This window comes from Ammodytes marinus (assembly GCF_949987685.1).
Source record: "Ammodytes marinus genome assembly, chromosome: 20".
NCBI lineage: Eukaryota > Metazoa > Chordata > Actinopteri > Uranoscopiformes > Ammodytidae > Ammodytes > Ammodytes marinus.
Genome location: NC_137224.1, coordinates 11,836,584 through 11,850,030, shown reverse-complemented (window position 1 = coordinate 11,850,030; position 13,447 = coordinate 11,836,584). Strand labels below are relative to the sequence as shown.

Below are 13,447 nucleotides of genomic sequence, written 5' to 3'. Positions count from 1 at the left end.
CTCACGTTCGTCAGATGATTTTTTTCTTTTTCCTCCCGTCAGCTGTTATAATGCTGTCTTTACGCACGGCTGTGGAGACGAACCCAAAACAACACACAGCGGAACTCGGCGGTCCGGTGATAAGGAAACAGTAGCCTACACTTACGTTTAATCAGAAACTTTATAAAGATACACTTAAAATATCGCTCTCTGCCCATACAAAAAGTTCTGACTTGGATTACTTGATGGAGCAATCGATGTGTATAAAACCATCCAGTACGTATGGTCTGATGACGGGCCATTATATTAATAATAAACAGCGCGCTGTACATTTATATGAGACTGTCCACCGCGACCCATTACGTCAAGGCTACATTTTAAGAAATATATATTGCGTAAGGATTCTCTTTGGTCTAATGTGGAAGTGGAATATTTGATGCAAATTTGTCCGGATGAAAATATTCACAAATAGTCGTATAGCCTACAAGTAGACTATGCTCCAAATCCCAAACGCACACGGTGACGTAGGGAAGGGCAATCGTGCCCAGGCCAGGAGCAGTGTGAGCACATGCCAGTGGGGGAGTGGGGAGGGGGGGCAATGGTGCTGGAGCACTGTACAGGCAAACTTGCCTAGTGTGAGTGCGCCCTCAGTGTTCCTGGGACTGACTTCCTTCCAGCTAACCTCCCGCCCGTGTCTCCCCACAGGTACAAGCGAATGCGGCGGCAGCACCAGAAGCAGCTGATGGGCCTGGAGAACAAGCTGAAGTCAGAGATGGATGAACACCAGCTGAGACTGGACAAAGAGCTGGAGAACCAGAGGAACAGCTTCTCCATGGAGGGAGAAAAACTCTCCAAGAAGCACATGGTTATACTGGACAAGGAGGTGAGCTAATGGAGGAGGAGTGAGGGACACATGAGTACGAGTAAGGGGGGGGGGGGGAGTGAAACTAGACTAGGAAGTCAGGAAGCGCATGGTTTAAACCGAGGTGTGAGGTCGGCAGTTCTTTTTCCCACAGACTAAGGGAGTCCTGGCTGAGGAAAAGAAGTTCCAGCAGCACATACTGGCCCAGCAGAAGAAGGAGTTGACAAGCCTGTTGGAGTCCCAGAAACGGCAGTATCGCCAACGCAAGGAGCAGCTCAAAGAGGTGCTTTTAGCTTTAGTCACATTATGTCACCGGACCGCTTAATCCCACTAAAGTATTTGTGTAAGATATACCATTATAAAACACAGTTCCTGTTTTGTGATCCAGTTCAATTCAATAAAAATTTAACTTTCATGTTCTTTTCAGTTCTACCCTGCAACATAAATGAAACCTGCATCACATTTACACTACATAAACAGCATTGATCTTTCAGCTTGGTTATAATGCCTTTTCAGCTAACACTACTGTACCTAAGCACTGAACTATACACTACTGAACACTGGATATGTCTCCCCTCAAGGAACTGAATGAGAACCAGTCAACACCAAAGCGGGAGAAACAAGAGTGGTTGGTGCATCAGAAGGAATGTCTGCAGCAGCTGCAGGCAGAGGAAGAGGCTGGCCTGCTGCGACGGCAGAGGCAGTACTATGAGCTGCAGTGTCGCCAGTACAAGAGGAAGATGCTGCTGGCACGGCACAACCTGGAGCAGGATCTGCTAAGAGAGGTACACTTTTAAAATTTGAGTGGCACGTCAAAGATGGATCTACAGTTAAATACTGCCAATTACATATTTTAAGTAGCCAGTTGTCCAGTAGGATTTACTTTCAGTCATTATAATGGGTCTTTTCCACTTGCACTTTTGGCTGTGCCGAGTCAAACCGTGCGGTGCTCATTTGCATTTCCATCACCTATTTTACTGCGTCTAGCTGCGCACCACCTCCAATCAGGCTGCATTGACGTCATTGCGATGATTGCATTTAGTCATTAAAGACAGAATATCTTTCTGCATATTGAGAATAACTGCTACAACCATTTGGCAATGCTAACATATAATCGAAAACCCCATTTACTCGCTAATAGGAATAAGCATTTCGCTATGTTACACTATACTTTAACAAACATAATCAACTCAGCTCGTCACTTAACTGAAACATAGGTTTGTAGAAAAATCTATCCAAAAATGTAGAATATCCTTCCTGTCTCATTATCATATTTATTTATTTTTTACTTTGGAGGATCTGAACAAGAAGCAGACTCTGAAGGACCTGGAGTGCGCCATGCTCCTCCGTCACCACGAGTCCACCCAGGAGCTGGAGTTCCGCCAGCTGGGCTTGGTGCAGCACACGCGGGCCGAGCTGATCCGCACGCAGCACCAGACGGAGCTCACCAACCAGATGGAGTACAACAAGAGGCGCGAGCAGGAGCTGCGTCAGAAACACGCCGTGGAGGTCCGCCAGCAGCCCAAGAGCCTCAAAGTGAGTGAGAGCGGCCAGAGCCAGGGGTCCCCAGAGCAGGGCGAGGGCCAGCCTACAGAGCGGCCGGGGGGGGTAGATGTAGGCGTAGAGGTGGAGGACAAGACGGATGGCCAGTTAGAACAGGAGGGCAAGGTGGTGGTAGCTAAGGAGGCGTGTGAGGGTCAGGATGAGCTTGATGGAGCGCCACTGGAGCCAAGAGATGAGGAGGTGGAGGGCGAGAGTGAGACTGTCCCTGTGGCTGAAAGGAAAGAGGAGGGGGAAGACGACAATAGGGTGAAGGGAGATGATGTCAGAGAAGATGAGAAGGAGAAGTGGGAAAACGTTGAGGAAGGGACAGAGCTGAGGGAAGTAGAGGGGGTGCAGTGGGAGTTTGAGGACGACCACGGTAGAGCTGCGCATGTAGACACTGATGAAGATGAGGAGGAAGAGGGCAGGGGCGTGGCAGATGGTTGTCCGTCAGAGCTCATGTTATCGCTGTCCTCAGAAAAGAGGCGGCTCCGCGAGCGAGACATCGATGAGCTGTCTGAGTTTTACTTCCCCGATGCTGCAGAGGAGCTGGACCCTTTACCCACCTCACCCCCTGCCCCCGCCCAGACATCTTTCCCTTCTCTGTTCTCTCACGCCATCTGCCTCCTCCTCTCCCTCTCTGCTGCTGCCCAGCCCTCCAACCTCACTCTGATGCTTCTCTCCATCTTTCTCCTCTCCCTCCGTCGATCCCCCCCTCTGCCCTCTGTGGCCTCGGTACTTCTCTCTGCCGAGCTGGCCTTCTTAGCGCTCTTCTTCTCGTACCTCTTCCTTCGTTCCTGCTGCTCCCTGTCTCTCTCCTCCTATCTGTCACTCAGCCTCTGGGCCAGCGGCCTCTTCAGTTTGGGACTCTCCTTCAGTTTGGGGATTTATTATATCCCCATGATTCTGATCTCAGCCTCCTTCCTCAGCTCTCCCTCTCTTTTCCTCTCTCTCTACCTGGTGGTGGTGCTGGTTGTCAGGCCGGCCCGCGACTTCCTCCAGCACGCACCCCGCAAAGTCAACCGCCTCTACATGCGTGTCCTTTTCCGCTTGCCTAGACCTCTGTTTGCCATGTGCCAGTCGGTCCTTGGTGGTATGGCTGAGCGAAACCTCTATGAGATGTTTCCTAAAGCAGGGCGCAATTGGGGTGGGCGCCAGTCTAAAATCCCGGTCCCCCTTAAGAGCTTGCCTTTAGAGTATCAAGCTCGCCGCCGTAGTATCTCTCCCCTGGCCAAGGGTCTTCTCTGGGTGAAGCGTTTCAGTAGACGACCCCTGGGGGTCCTGGCGGACTTGGCTAACTCCATAGTGTTACACCTAGCCAGACCTCTTCTTAAAAAGCTGCCGCTCAATGTCCGTACCAAATTGCAAATTGTGGGCATCTTGAAAAGGGAGAGCCCGAGCAGGTTGCCTATACTGCTGCCCAGAGAGGTGAGAGAGAGGAAACAGAGGGAGAGGAGGGAGAGAGAGAGGGAAAGGAAGAGGAGGGAAGAGAGGGAGAGGATGTTTCGTGAGGATGCGAGGTGGGAGTGTAGGTTAAGACGCACTGCATCCGGAAGGTTACTCAGGGGGAAAATTCGGCCTTGGAGATGAGAAGAGTGAAAGACAATTTGAAGGAATACGTGTGCTGGTTGATTATGCGTTCCATTGATCAGCCATTGTTTGTGTTTTTTTTTGTTTTTTTTGTGCCCACACGTTTGTCTCTCATTACTTAATTCCCAAACTGGTTTTTGGTCACATTTTCTGAAAGAGGAGACTTATTTTACCCTGCGTACATCAGCACATCAAGGTGCATAGGCTGAAAATGATTTTGGCTGTTGAAGCACGTCCAAACATGGGGGCACACACGTACTGTTGAAACAGTTGGCTCTGCGAACTTAGGCATAGAACCAAACCATTACTGTACCAAACCCAGTGAAGTTTGAACATTACATTATTGTGCTTTTTGTAAAAGTTCCTTTTAAGTTTCTTTAATTTTATTATTTTGCTCTTAATTTGTAAGACAAATATTCTTATGGTTATTTTTAAGACCGTTTTTGTGCAATCTTTTGTTTTCCCTCTATAGTGGTCTTATTCTATAGAGTGCACTGTTACCTCAGTGCTTAGAACAAACATTACAGTGTTGAGTAGCTTTGTGGCTATAATTTCACTTCCAAAAGCTGAATACTGTGAAAAATACAAAAAATAATATCACTAACGTCACCCTGAACACTAGCTCTCAGTCAGTATAAAAGTGCAATAAACGGCTGAGCAGAAATACCAGGGACCACTGTAGGATATCTGATATCACTCTGAAATGTAGTTTCTATGTTTAGAAGTCAAAGTGGAAAACCGTTGGCCGGACGTCTCACTTTGTAGGACTTCAAACAATAAGGTTTGAGGCCTTTTAGCTGGAAGATTAAGCCTATCCAGTTAATTATTCCATGCCAAGACATCATTGGATATTATATTATATTACTATAGGTATATATGCTGTTTTTATTGCGCTTTATGCAATAATCTTTTTATGATTTACCATGTAAACATTTAATTATATATAAATAATTTGCCCTTTTATAATCATACATTTACACCAGTTGAGTGCCTAGTTACTGTTTTGCACAGATGTTAAGTCTCTTGTGAAGTGGCATATCCTAGATTTATAGTGGAAACCTAAGAAAGCAGGATATTATGGTATAATAAAAGCCTATTTGATACTTCAATGTAGCTTAATTTATCTGAAGCCATATAGACAATCTTTTGAGACATGCAATCATTAAATAAGTCCAAAGATTGATGCAACTACTGAACGTGAAGAATAAGAAGTTCACAATCATATGAAGAGAAGATAATCCAGAAAGAACATTTAAGAAATATACCAAATGTAGGGTTAAGATAACGTCAGTTTAGGGCTGCAACTCATGATTATTGTCATTAATGATTAATTTTAGGGCTGTCAAATTAACGCGTTAATTTCGATTAATTAATCACAGAAAAATTAACGCGATTAAAAAAATTAACGCAGATTAATCGCACTTCTATATTGCCCTTTGACCCGGTGCAAAAGAGGTGAGATGATAGCGGAGCTGCACCTGTATCTTGCGGACACGGCCCGCACGGGATTAAAGAGTAAAGAAAGAAGCAGGGGAAAGGGGCCGAGGGCAAATAAGCATGAAGGTAGGAATACGTTTTATGTTATTCTCGCAGTGTCTGTGCATTATTGATTTAGTGGGTGCCTAATTAACAATGTAGGTTCAAAACAGTAGGCCTATCTCTCAATCTTCCTCGTGTCTCACTTTTGTTTGCTAGTTGCGATCGTCTCAACGGAACACCCGCCCCCTCTCACTCTTCCTAGCATATGCCTGTCTTTTTTCCTCCTTTGTGTGTTTGTGCGTCATTTAGCCTGCTTGTTTTTTTGTGTTTTTTTTCTTTCGGCGCTAGTAGTTCCTTAATATATTTAATGTAGAAGCCTGGCTGAGGGGAGGAGACAGAAGTTACGAGAGACGGAGAGAGAGAGAGAGAGAGAGAGAGAGAGAGAGAGACGAACGGTAGCCTATAGGCCTACAGTTGTTTATAAACAGGCATAAAAGTGCCATATAAGTGTGCAATTAATTTAGATTAATTAATCACGGAGCCTGTAATTAATTAGATTAATTTTTTTAATCGCTTGACAGCCCTAATTAATTTGCTTATGATATTGTAGATTAAACATTTAGAGGAAATGTCAAAAAACAGTGAAAAAATGCCTTAAAGCCTAATGTGGTCTTGCAATAACTTATTCATTATAAGATATTTAGGTTACATTAAAAATATGGCACCTGATCCTCTGATGTGAAAAGCTGGATTTGTCATTTCATTATTTTTTACTTGAATAGTAACTGAAACGATGAATTTTTCAATCAGCCAATCAGTTGATCGTTTCAGTCGGACCAAAAAGAAAGTCGACAGCTATTATCTCATGCTCTTGCAAACGTAAATACCAAAAATGCTCTGATGTGTACATTTAATTGAAGGAAGTCCAAATGAACCAAATGTAGGTGAAAATGTGCAGCTGTAATATTCATAAGGATTTTTTCAAATGTTTGCATATTTGCAAAGAAAATGTGGTTAAGATGAGTAAAATGCACCCATGTGACTTAAACATTTGAGCCATTCGCATGGAGGAAAATTACCAAGTAGAAAAGCTCAAATCTTAACTGTATTTAAACCAGACGGATCAAAAATATAGGACAATCTTTTGAGTGATCTGCATTTGGGAGGACTAGGTTAAAAAAAAATACATTTCACCATATTGTTTTTATTTGAATGTAACTTATTGGCCATTGTTTTTGCATTTGTGTTCCAGTATCAGTTATTTCCTGTTCCTCTGTGTATGTTTACATGTTTGTACTCTGTTTTGTTGTGACACCGTCTTGAGTTATATCACCCTGAGTTTTTTATTTTATTTAAGTTCTTTTTTAAATGTTTGCAGTATTTTTAAGACTAGTACTGCATTGTGTTCAGCAGTCATTCTGTTGTCCTTTTTATTCTCATTTTAGCTGCATGAGTGTCGGCGTACTGTATGGCTGTGTGGCTCGCAAGCATAGAGAAATATTTTGTCATACTTCCAGATTTTTCTTTACACAAAAAAAATAAATTATTTTGTGTGAAAATCATTGTCTTGTTTGTTTTTATGATTTCCATTTCCATTATTAGCATGTTTGTTCTTTTGTTTGATCCCCTGTACAGAAAGATCCTTCCACCATTTTGTTCTTCATCATTCCTCCTGTATCATCACACATTTGATCTGTTCTCATGTTTTCCTTTGTCAAGCACCCACCTAAGGTCCTGCTATTTCTGATCAAATACAGTTAAAACCGTTAACTGATGTGTATATATAGTCATTCATAGGGCTCCAAAGTGGGGTATTAATTGAATCCATGTCGTATATGCTAAATCACAATTTTTTATTTAATTTAAACGATCCTGTTACTCATTTGAGGCTCCAATGAGCCCCCAAATACTCTTACATATCAACCTTTCAGAACCTTTATAATGTCCACAAGTGACCAGTTTAAAGAAAAAACAAAATATGAATTCATTGCTTCAGTCAAATTAACATTGTTTTCATGATTGTGAGCATTAAATAGACACAGAAATCAAGCATGCTTTATCATTTCTTTAGATTGTGCATTTACACTGAAAATACTATACTATATAATAATAATAATAATAATTAAGCAGCTGGTGTAAATACAAAGCAGACCTTGAAGAAGCATTTATGCTTGAATGCATTTCACTTTTCAGGCCTTTCATAAAGCACATATATTATTAGAACGCATGTACAAACAAAAAAGGCTGATTGAGAGTGTGTGAGTTATAAAGCCTTGTCAGCTTGGCCGTGATGGTGTCGCTGGCAAAGATTCAACACCTGACAGGTATTTATATTTTTAAAATCTGTGATTGCTTATAATGTACATGTTTTTTTGTCATCAGCCATCAATTCTGTCATCAATTTTTTATTTTTCTGTGTTCTACGAAGTCCATTTACAAAAGCACAGGAGCACTTTAGCCCAGCTGCCTCTATCTCTCTTCTCTCTCCTCCAGTCCAAAGAGCTACAGATTAAGCGGCAGTTCCAGGACACCTGTAAGATCCAAACCCGCCAGTACAAAGCGCTGCGCAACCACCTGCTGGAGAACACGCCCAAGTCGGACCACAAGGCCGTGCTGAAGCGGTTGAAGGACGAGCAGACTCGTAAGCTTGCCATCCTGGCCGAGCAGTATGACCACTCCATCAATGATATGCTGTCCACACAGGCTGTGAGTAAGGCAAGAAGACGTTGTTCACTTCACACTCGCACCACCACTAGCCGAGCCCGAGAGGACTCCCTGCCTGTGTCCCAACAAGACTCCTACCAGGCCCTCAGTGTTTAAGTCCACCTACACCCAGTGTAGTACCAAACGTTGTCTATCTTCCTGTTTCACCTGCTATTACAAACCCTGTCCCAAGTCGTCCTCCAAAATATCCTATCCTCTGAATGTCTAGGAGATTAACCTCATATTCGGTCATATAATAAGACACACACACACACTGTTTTATCCTAAAAAGATTACTCCCGATGGACAGTTCAAAAGAAAAATAATCAAAGTTTTATTTTTTATTTTTCAACACATTTCCTAGTCAAAAACTATTTAGGGGACAGATGTTTTTTATTTTCAAACAGTAGTCTTCAAACTCAAACCACTATAAAGTGCCTCAAGTGATGTCATATGGGGCAGTTTATCAGATTTCATGTGGAGTTCCCCTTTAAGCACCTACGTTATCTTTCCAATCATTCACTTCACCTTACATAACCTATGATAAAGATGGACATCACACTTTAACATGAAGATTGCAGCAGCCTGAGATAAGTATATTTTTTCCTCCATTCACAAATTAAATTATCCCCCCAAAAAATTAAAAGCCAGTGAATCTCCACATTTGAGATGCTGGGTCGATGAAATATTTTCCTTTTTTCATGAAAATGTACTGAAAGAATACCAAAGTAAAGTATTTAAAATGTGTACATAAGCATAGTACTAGTAAATGTATTTCAGTATCCACCACTGCTTGGGAGATTCAGTTTTTTAAATAGGTCAGTAATTTTTGTAGAGTCCCTTATGGCTAATCTTTTAAACTCATCTAAGCGTAGGCCTCTTAAACACACAAATCCCAGGCTTTTAAAATTCATAAAACATAACAGGAAGAGGCTAGGATATGACAGAACTGTCGGTGACATAACTCTGTGTTGCTTTAATTACCTCACATGGCAGCATGCCACGTAAGCCCGGTAAGCCAAATCCCTGCTGCCCTTGTTGGTCCGCACATCTCCTCATGCTTTGGTTAAAGTCTCTTTGGGAAGGTTTCCCACTTACTGATTAATGTCAATCTTGAGGTCAGAAAAAAATGATATGTTTAAATATAGAAACACTTTTGATTTGATCTGCTGTCTGGATGGGCACTGTGAAATAGGCATCATCAAATAGGTCAAATCTGTTGAGCTACATTTCGTCATATTATACTGATTTATTTAGGCAACATTTTTTTTTTTTACATTAAAACTTTTTGAAATGATATCTGAAAAGTCAATATCATAGAAAATATGTTGTCCCTACAGAATACAGCACATGGAGGCAAACAAACAATCAAACACCACCCAATCTGCAGCTCACACCCCTGATCCTCTCCTCTTTTCTTCATGTCTGTCAAGCTTTCCTCTTCTACCCTCAACACTAATTTGTTAGCCGTACAATCAAGCCAAATCCGTATTTCACAACACTCCATCTATTTTTCAATCTCTTAGCTGCGATTGGATGAGACCCAGGAGGCGGAGTACAAGGTGCTGCGGATGCAACTGCAGCAGGAGCTGGAGCTGCTCAACGCCTACCAGAGCAAGATCAAGATCCACACGGACACACAGCACGACAGGGAGGTCAAGGACCTGGAGCAGAGGGTCTCCATCCGCCGCGCCTTGCTGGAGCAGAGGGTTAGACGCCTTTGGCAATCACTTCTATCAAAGCAAAGCTCCTTAAAATGTAGTAAAATCCCCCAGTAAGTTTTAAGTAATCCAGTTAAGAGCAGCAGAGATGTTTGCAAACTGGGTGTAATTCATTTCCAAGGTAAGATAACAGTGGAGTGCTGATGTTAGCTATAGCAGCGTTAGCTCAGATATGACTTTTTGAAAAGTAGTAGTACCATTAAAGATGATTTTAAAAAGGATCCAAAAAGGCTTTCCAGCATCCATGACATAAAGAGTATCTTAACGACATAGGTGTCTTTGGGAGTCACTCCAATGCATGAGATAGGATGTACAAGAAGAACATTTGTAAACATGACCTAACACATTTGAAATGTACCGTACCCGTCAGAGTGTCACTGGCATTTTTGTCCACAAGCTCCTTTCCATTACTTCTCGTAAAAAAAACTGAAAAAAACTTGAGCACAAGGTATGTGCCCCAGGGCTTTCGATCATATCACATTTGTTTCACATTTTATACACTTGTTCAACTCCATCTGCAAAAGAAAAGCCTCTAACGTGTGGTGAGAATTAAGTTTCCACAGTCTTTAACATTTGCAAAACCAAAACCTTGACCTTTTGCATTAGGTTAACATTTGAACACCTTTCAATGATGCTAGGAAATGAAGGAAAACGTGTCTTCATGTTTTCCTCTTCAGATCGAGGAAGAGATGCTGTCCCTGCAGAACGAGCGCTCTGACCGCATCCGCACCCTCCTGGAGCGACAGGCCAGCGAGATCGAGTCCTTTGACTCAGAGAGTTTGCGTCTGGGCTTCAGCAACATGGCGCTGTCGGGCATCCCCAGCGAGGCCTACCCCATGCAGGGCTACCCCAACGCGCCGCCCCCCGCCTCCCGCTCCGCCGGCCACTGGATCCACGGCATGCACCCGCAGGCCCCGCCCCCACAGCAGCAGCATCACTCCCGCCGCAGCCACAACAGCAGCAGCAGCGCTAGCAGCGGCATCGGGAGCAGCAGCGGTCAGAGTGAGCGTAGGAGCGAGTCGTCGTCCTCCTCCTCCCACGGCCTGGGCATGCTCCTGGGCCTGGGCCGCGACAGCAGGGAGGCGCACCACTCCTCCCGCTCCTCGGCCTCCTCTTCCTCCTCCTCCTCGTCCTCCTCCTCGCACCACCAGCGCCACCACCTGCCGCAGCACTACCACCACCAGAGCACGCCACAGCTCTATCGCGAGAGGGAGCGCGACCGAGACCGTGACAGGGAGCGCGAGAAGGAGCGTGAGTGGGCCGGGGTGCGGGGCTCCGGCGGAGACCTGGCCCACCCTCACCCCATGCCCTTCTCCCACCACCTGCCCTCGCGCTCCTCCTCCCAGTCTCTGGCCATGTTGCCTCCCCCGCCGCCCGCACCTCCCTCCATCTCCGGCCCGTCCTCCTCTTCCTCCTCCACCTCCTCCTCCTCCCAGGGGGGGATCTATGGAGGTGGGGGGCTGGCGGTACGCGGCGCCCCTGGCCTCATGGCCCTGAGGAACAGCCCCCAGCCTCTCAGGAGGACGGCGTCCGGCGGGGGGCCCGGAGGAGCCGCGGGCAGCGACGGCGTCCTGAGCCGAAGCACCTCGGTCACTTCGCACATCTCTAATGGCTCCCACATCTCCTACTCTTAGACGGGGGTTGACACTATGAAGAGCTGGGGGTTGATTTAGGAAGGTAGCTATCACAGGGTTGCATCTCAATACTCTCAGCTTGCCACCTTTGCCTTGTTCTTGGACTGAGGATTATGGGATATCACCCTTTTCCGTCAAGGCCGGAGGCAAAGGGAGGACAAACTGCTTTTATTGAGCTGATCCCTGCTTCTTTAGACTCAGGGTGGGAAGAGAGGCTTTCTCCCATTCTCACAGGTACAAAAGAGGGAGGGAGGAATGTAAGCACCTATAATACCACTGGGTTCAGGTGATAGTAGATACAAAAAAAATAGTGGATGTTTGTGTTGAATATTTTTATCTTAGTTATCGCCTGTATAAACGTGAGATAGTAAGTGTGAAAGAAGGGATATTTTGCCTTTTTTTCCCTCCTCGGGCGGCAGCCATGTCTTCTTCTATGATGTTCTACGCCGGAATGGAGAAAGTGAGAGGACGAGAGGGAAGAAATAAGAAAAAATTATGCGGTTCCTTTTTGCATTGTGTATGTACTTGTACGTAGTCAGTAGTGTCCGGATATATCTAGCAAGCACTCGTAAACTTCTGCTCCGGAAAGGGTAAAAGGGGGAAGAATCACAAAATATGAGATAATTTGGTCTCCGGTTTCCTGCCGAGAACTAGGGGGTTTAAAAACACTTGTTATTAATTTACAACAGTTGATCTTTTGTTGATTTTTTTGTATTAAGTGTATTTAACAAACAAAACACAAAAAAAGTTGCTTGGAACGTCACCAATGCCTTTAAGGGGTTCTTTAAGGGATGTCGTGCCATCAAAGTTTTTATTTGATGACTGCAAGATGATTTCAAAACACGAATACACAGAATGTTTGTAAAGGCCTGAGACATCTAAAAGTGCAGCTGGGATGAGGAGGAAACATTTTTGTGGACATGTACAAATCCAAAAGAAGAAAAACAACAACAGCAAAAAGGCTTTCCAGCATCCATGACATAAAGAGTATCTTAACGACATAGGTGTCTTCGGGAGTCACTCCAATGCATGAGATAGATGTACAAGAAGAACATTTGTAAACATGACCAAACACATTTGAAATGTACCGTACCAGTCCGAGTGTCACTGGCATTTCAGATCACTTGTCCCACATTTTGATCTCTTCTGTACATATTTATGGGAATATTAAAAGGCAAAACACAGCTCATTGGTTTTATAGAGTAACACAGATCATGATAGTAATTTTGATATATTCAAATGAGTATTAAATTCAAGATTTAGAGCGACGACTCCAACCGCATTTTCTATAGGTGTCGATATTACCATAATAACTCATTCTGATGTAATTGTTGTAATCATGTTCACGGTTTTTCTTGCGAGGAGGAAAAAGGCCCCCCCACTTTTGACTGTGTAAAAATAGATGATAAAAAACATTGCATTGTCAGGTATGGTTTGTGTTCAAGGTATTAATGATTATTAATAAGGGATTGTTATTAATAATTGTTAATTGTGTGTGTGTGTGTGTGTGTGTGTGTCGAGCGGTAAAAGTCTTGATTATATTGTTACATTTCTTTCTTTTTTTTAAAGACAAAAACAGAGGTAATATTTGAAAAGCACCTCGTACAATTCACATGAACTCTGACCTCCTCTGGACTCTCATAAGAGAAAAAAAAAAGATTTTACAATTGGGCACTGGAATGTAAATGCTGGTTGTTGTATTTTTTACATTTTATTTATTTGTTTACGGTTTAGGGAATATGTTTTAACACATTTAGCCTCTCAAAGGAAGAGCGGGGAAGAAACGGCAAAACAAGCTGGAATTGTGTGGAGAAGAAGAGGTAGTGATAGTGAGCGGACAGGCGTCGACTGAGCTGCTGTGAAGGTGCACCCTCACGGTAGCAGTGACCGCAGAAGCCCGTCCCTCACATTTAAAGACACCAATCAGTGTTTTCTGA

The 13,447-nt window shown here is 43.8% G+C and overlaps 1 protein-coding gene across 2 annotated transcripts in view; it reads left to right on the top strand.

The window, feature by feature from the left end:
* Positions 1-11,510, top strand: part of taok2b (TAO kinase 2b) — a gene marked incomplete at its 3' end in the record, with an annotated part of 33,134 nt that extends 21,624 nt beyond the window's left edge. Inside the window, exons 15-21 of one of the 2 annotated variants that reach the window (XM_080048613.1) lie at positions 685-862; positions 996-1,124; positions 1,423-1,626; positions 2,138-2,377; positions 7,946-8,158; positions 9,682-9,864; positions 10,554-11,510. In XM_080048613.1, the coding sequence (XP_079904739.1) occupies positions 685-862; positions 996-1,124; positions 1,423-1,626; positions 2,138-2,377; positions 7,946-8,158; positions 9,682-9,864; positions 10,554-11,510 (2,104 nt within the window). Of the gene's footprint in view, positions 1-684; positions 863-995; positions 1,125-1,422; positions 1,627-2,137; positions 7,000-7,945; positions 8,159-9,681; positions 9,865-10,553 lie in introns of those variants that run through there. The other variant, XM_080048612.1, reaches the window with a different exon arrangement.
* Between the last annotated feature and the right edge of the window lie 1,937 nt (positions 11,511-13,447).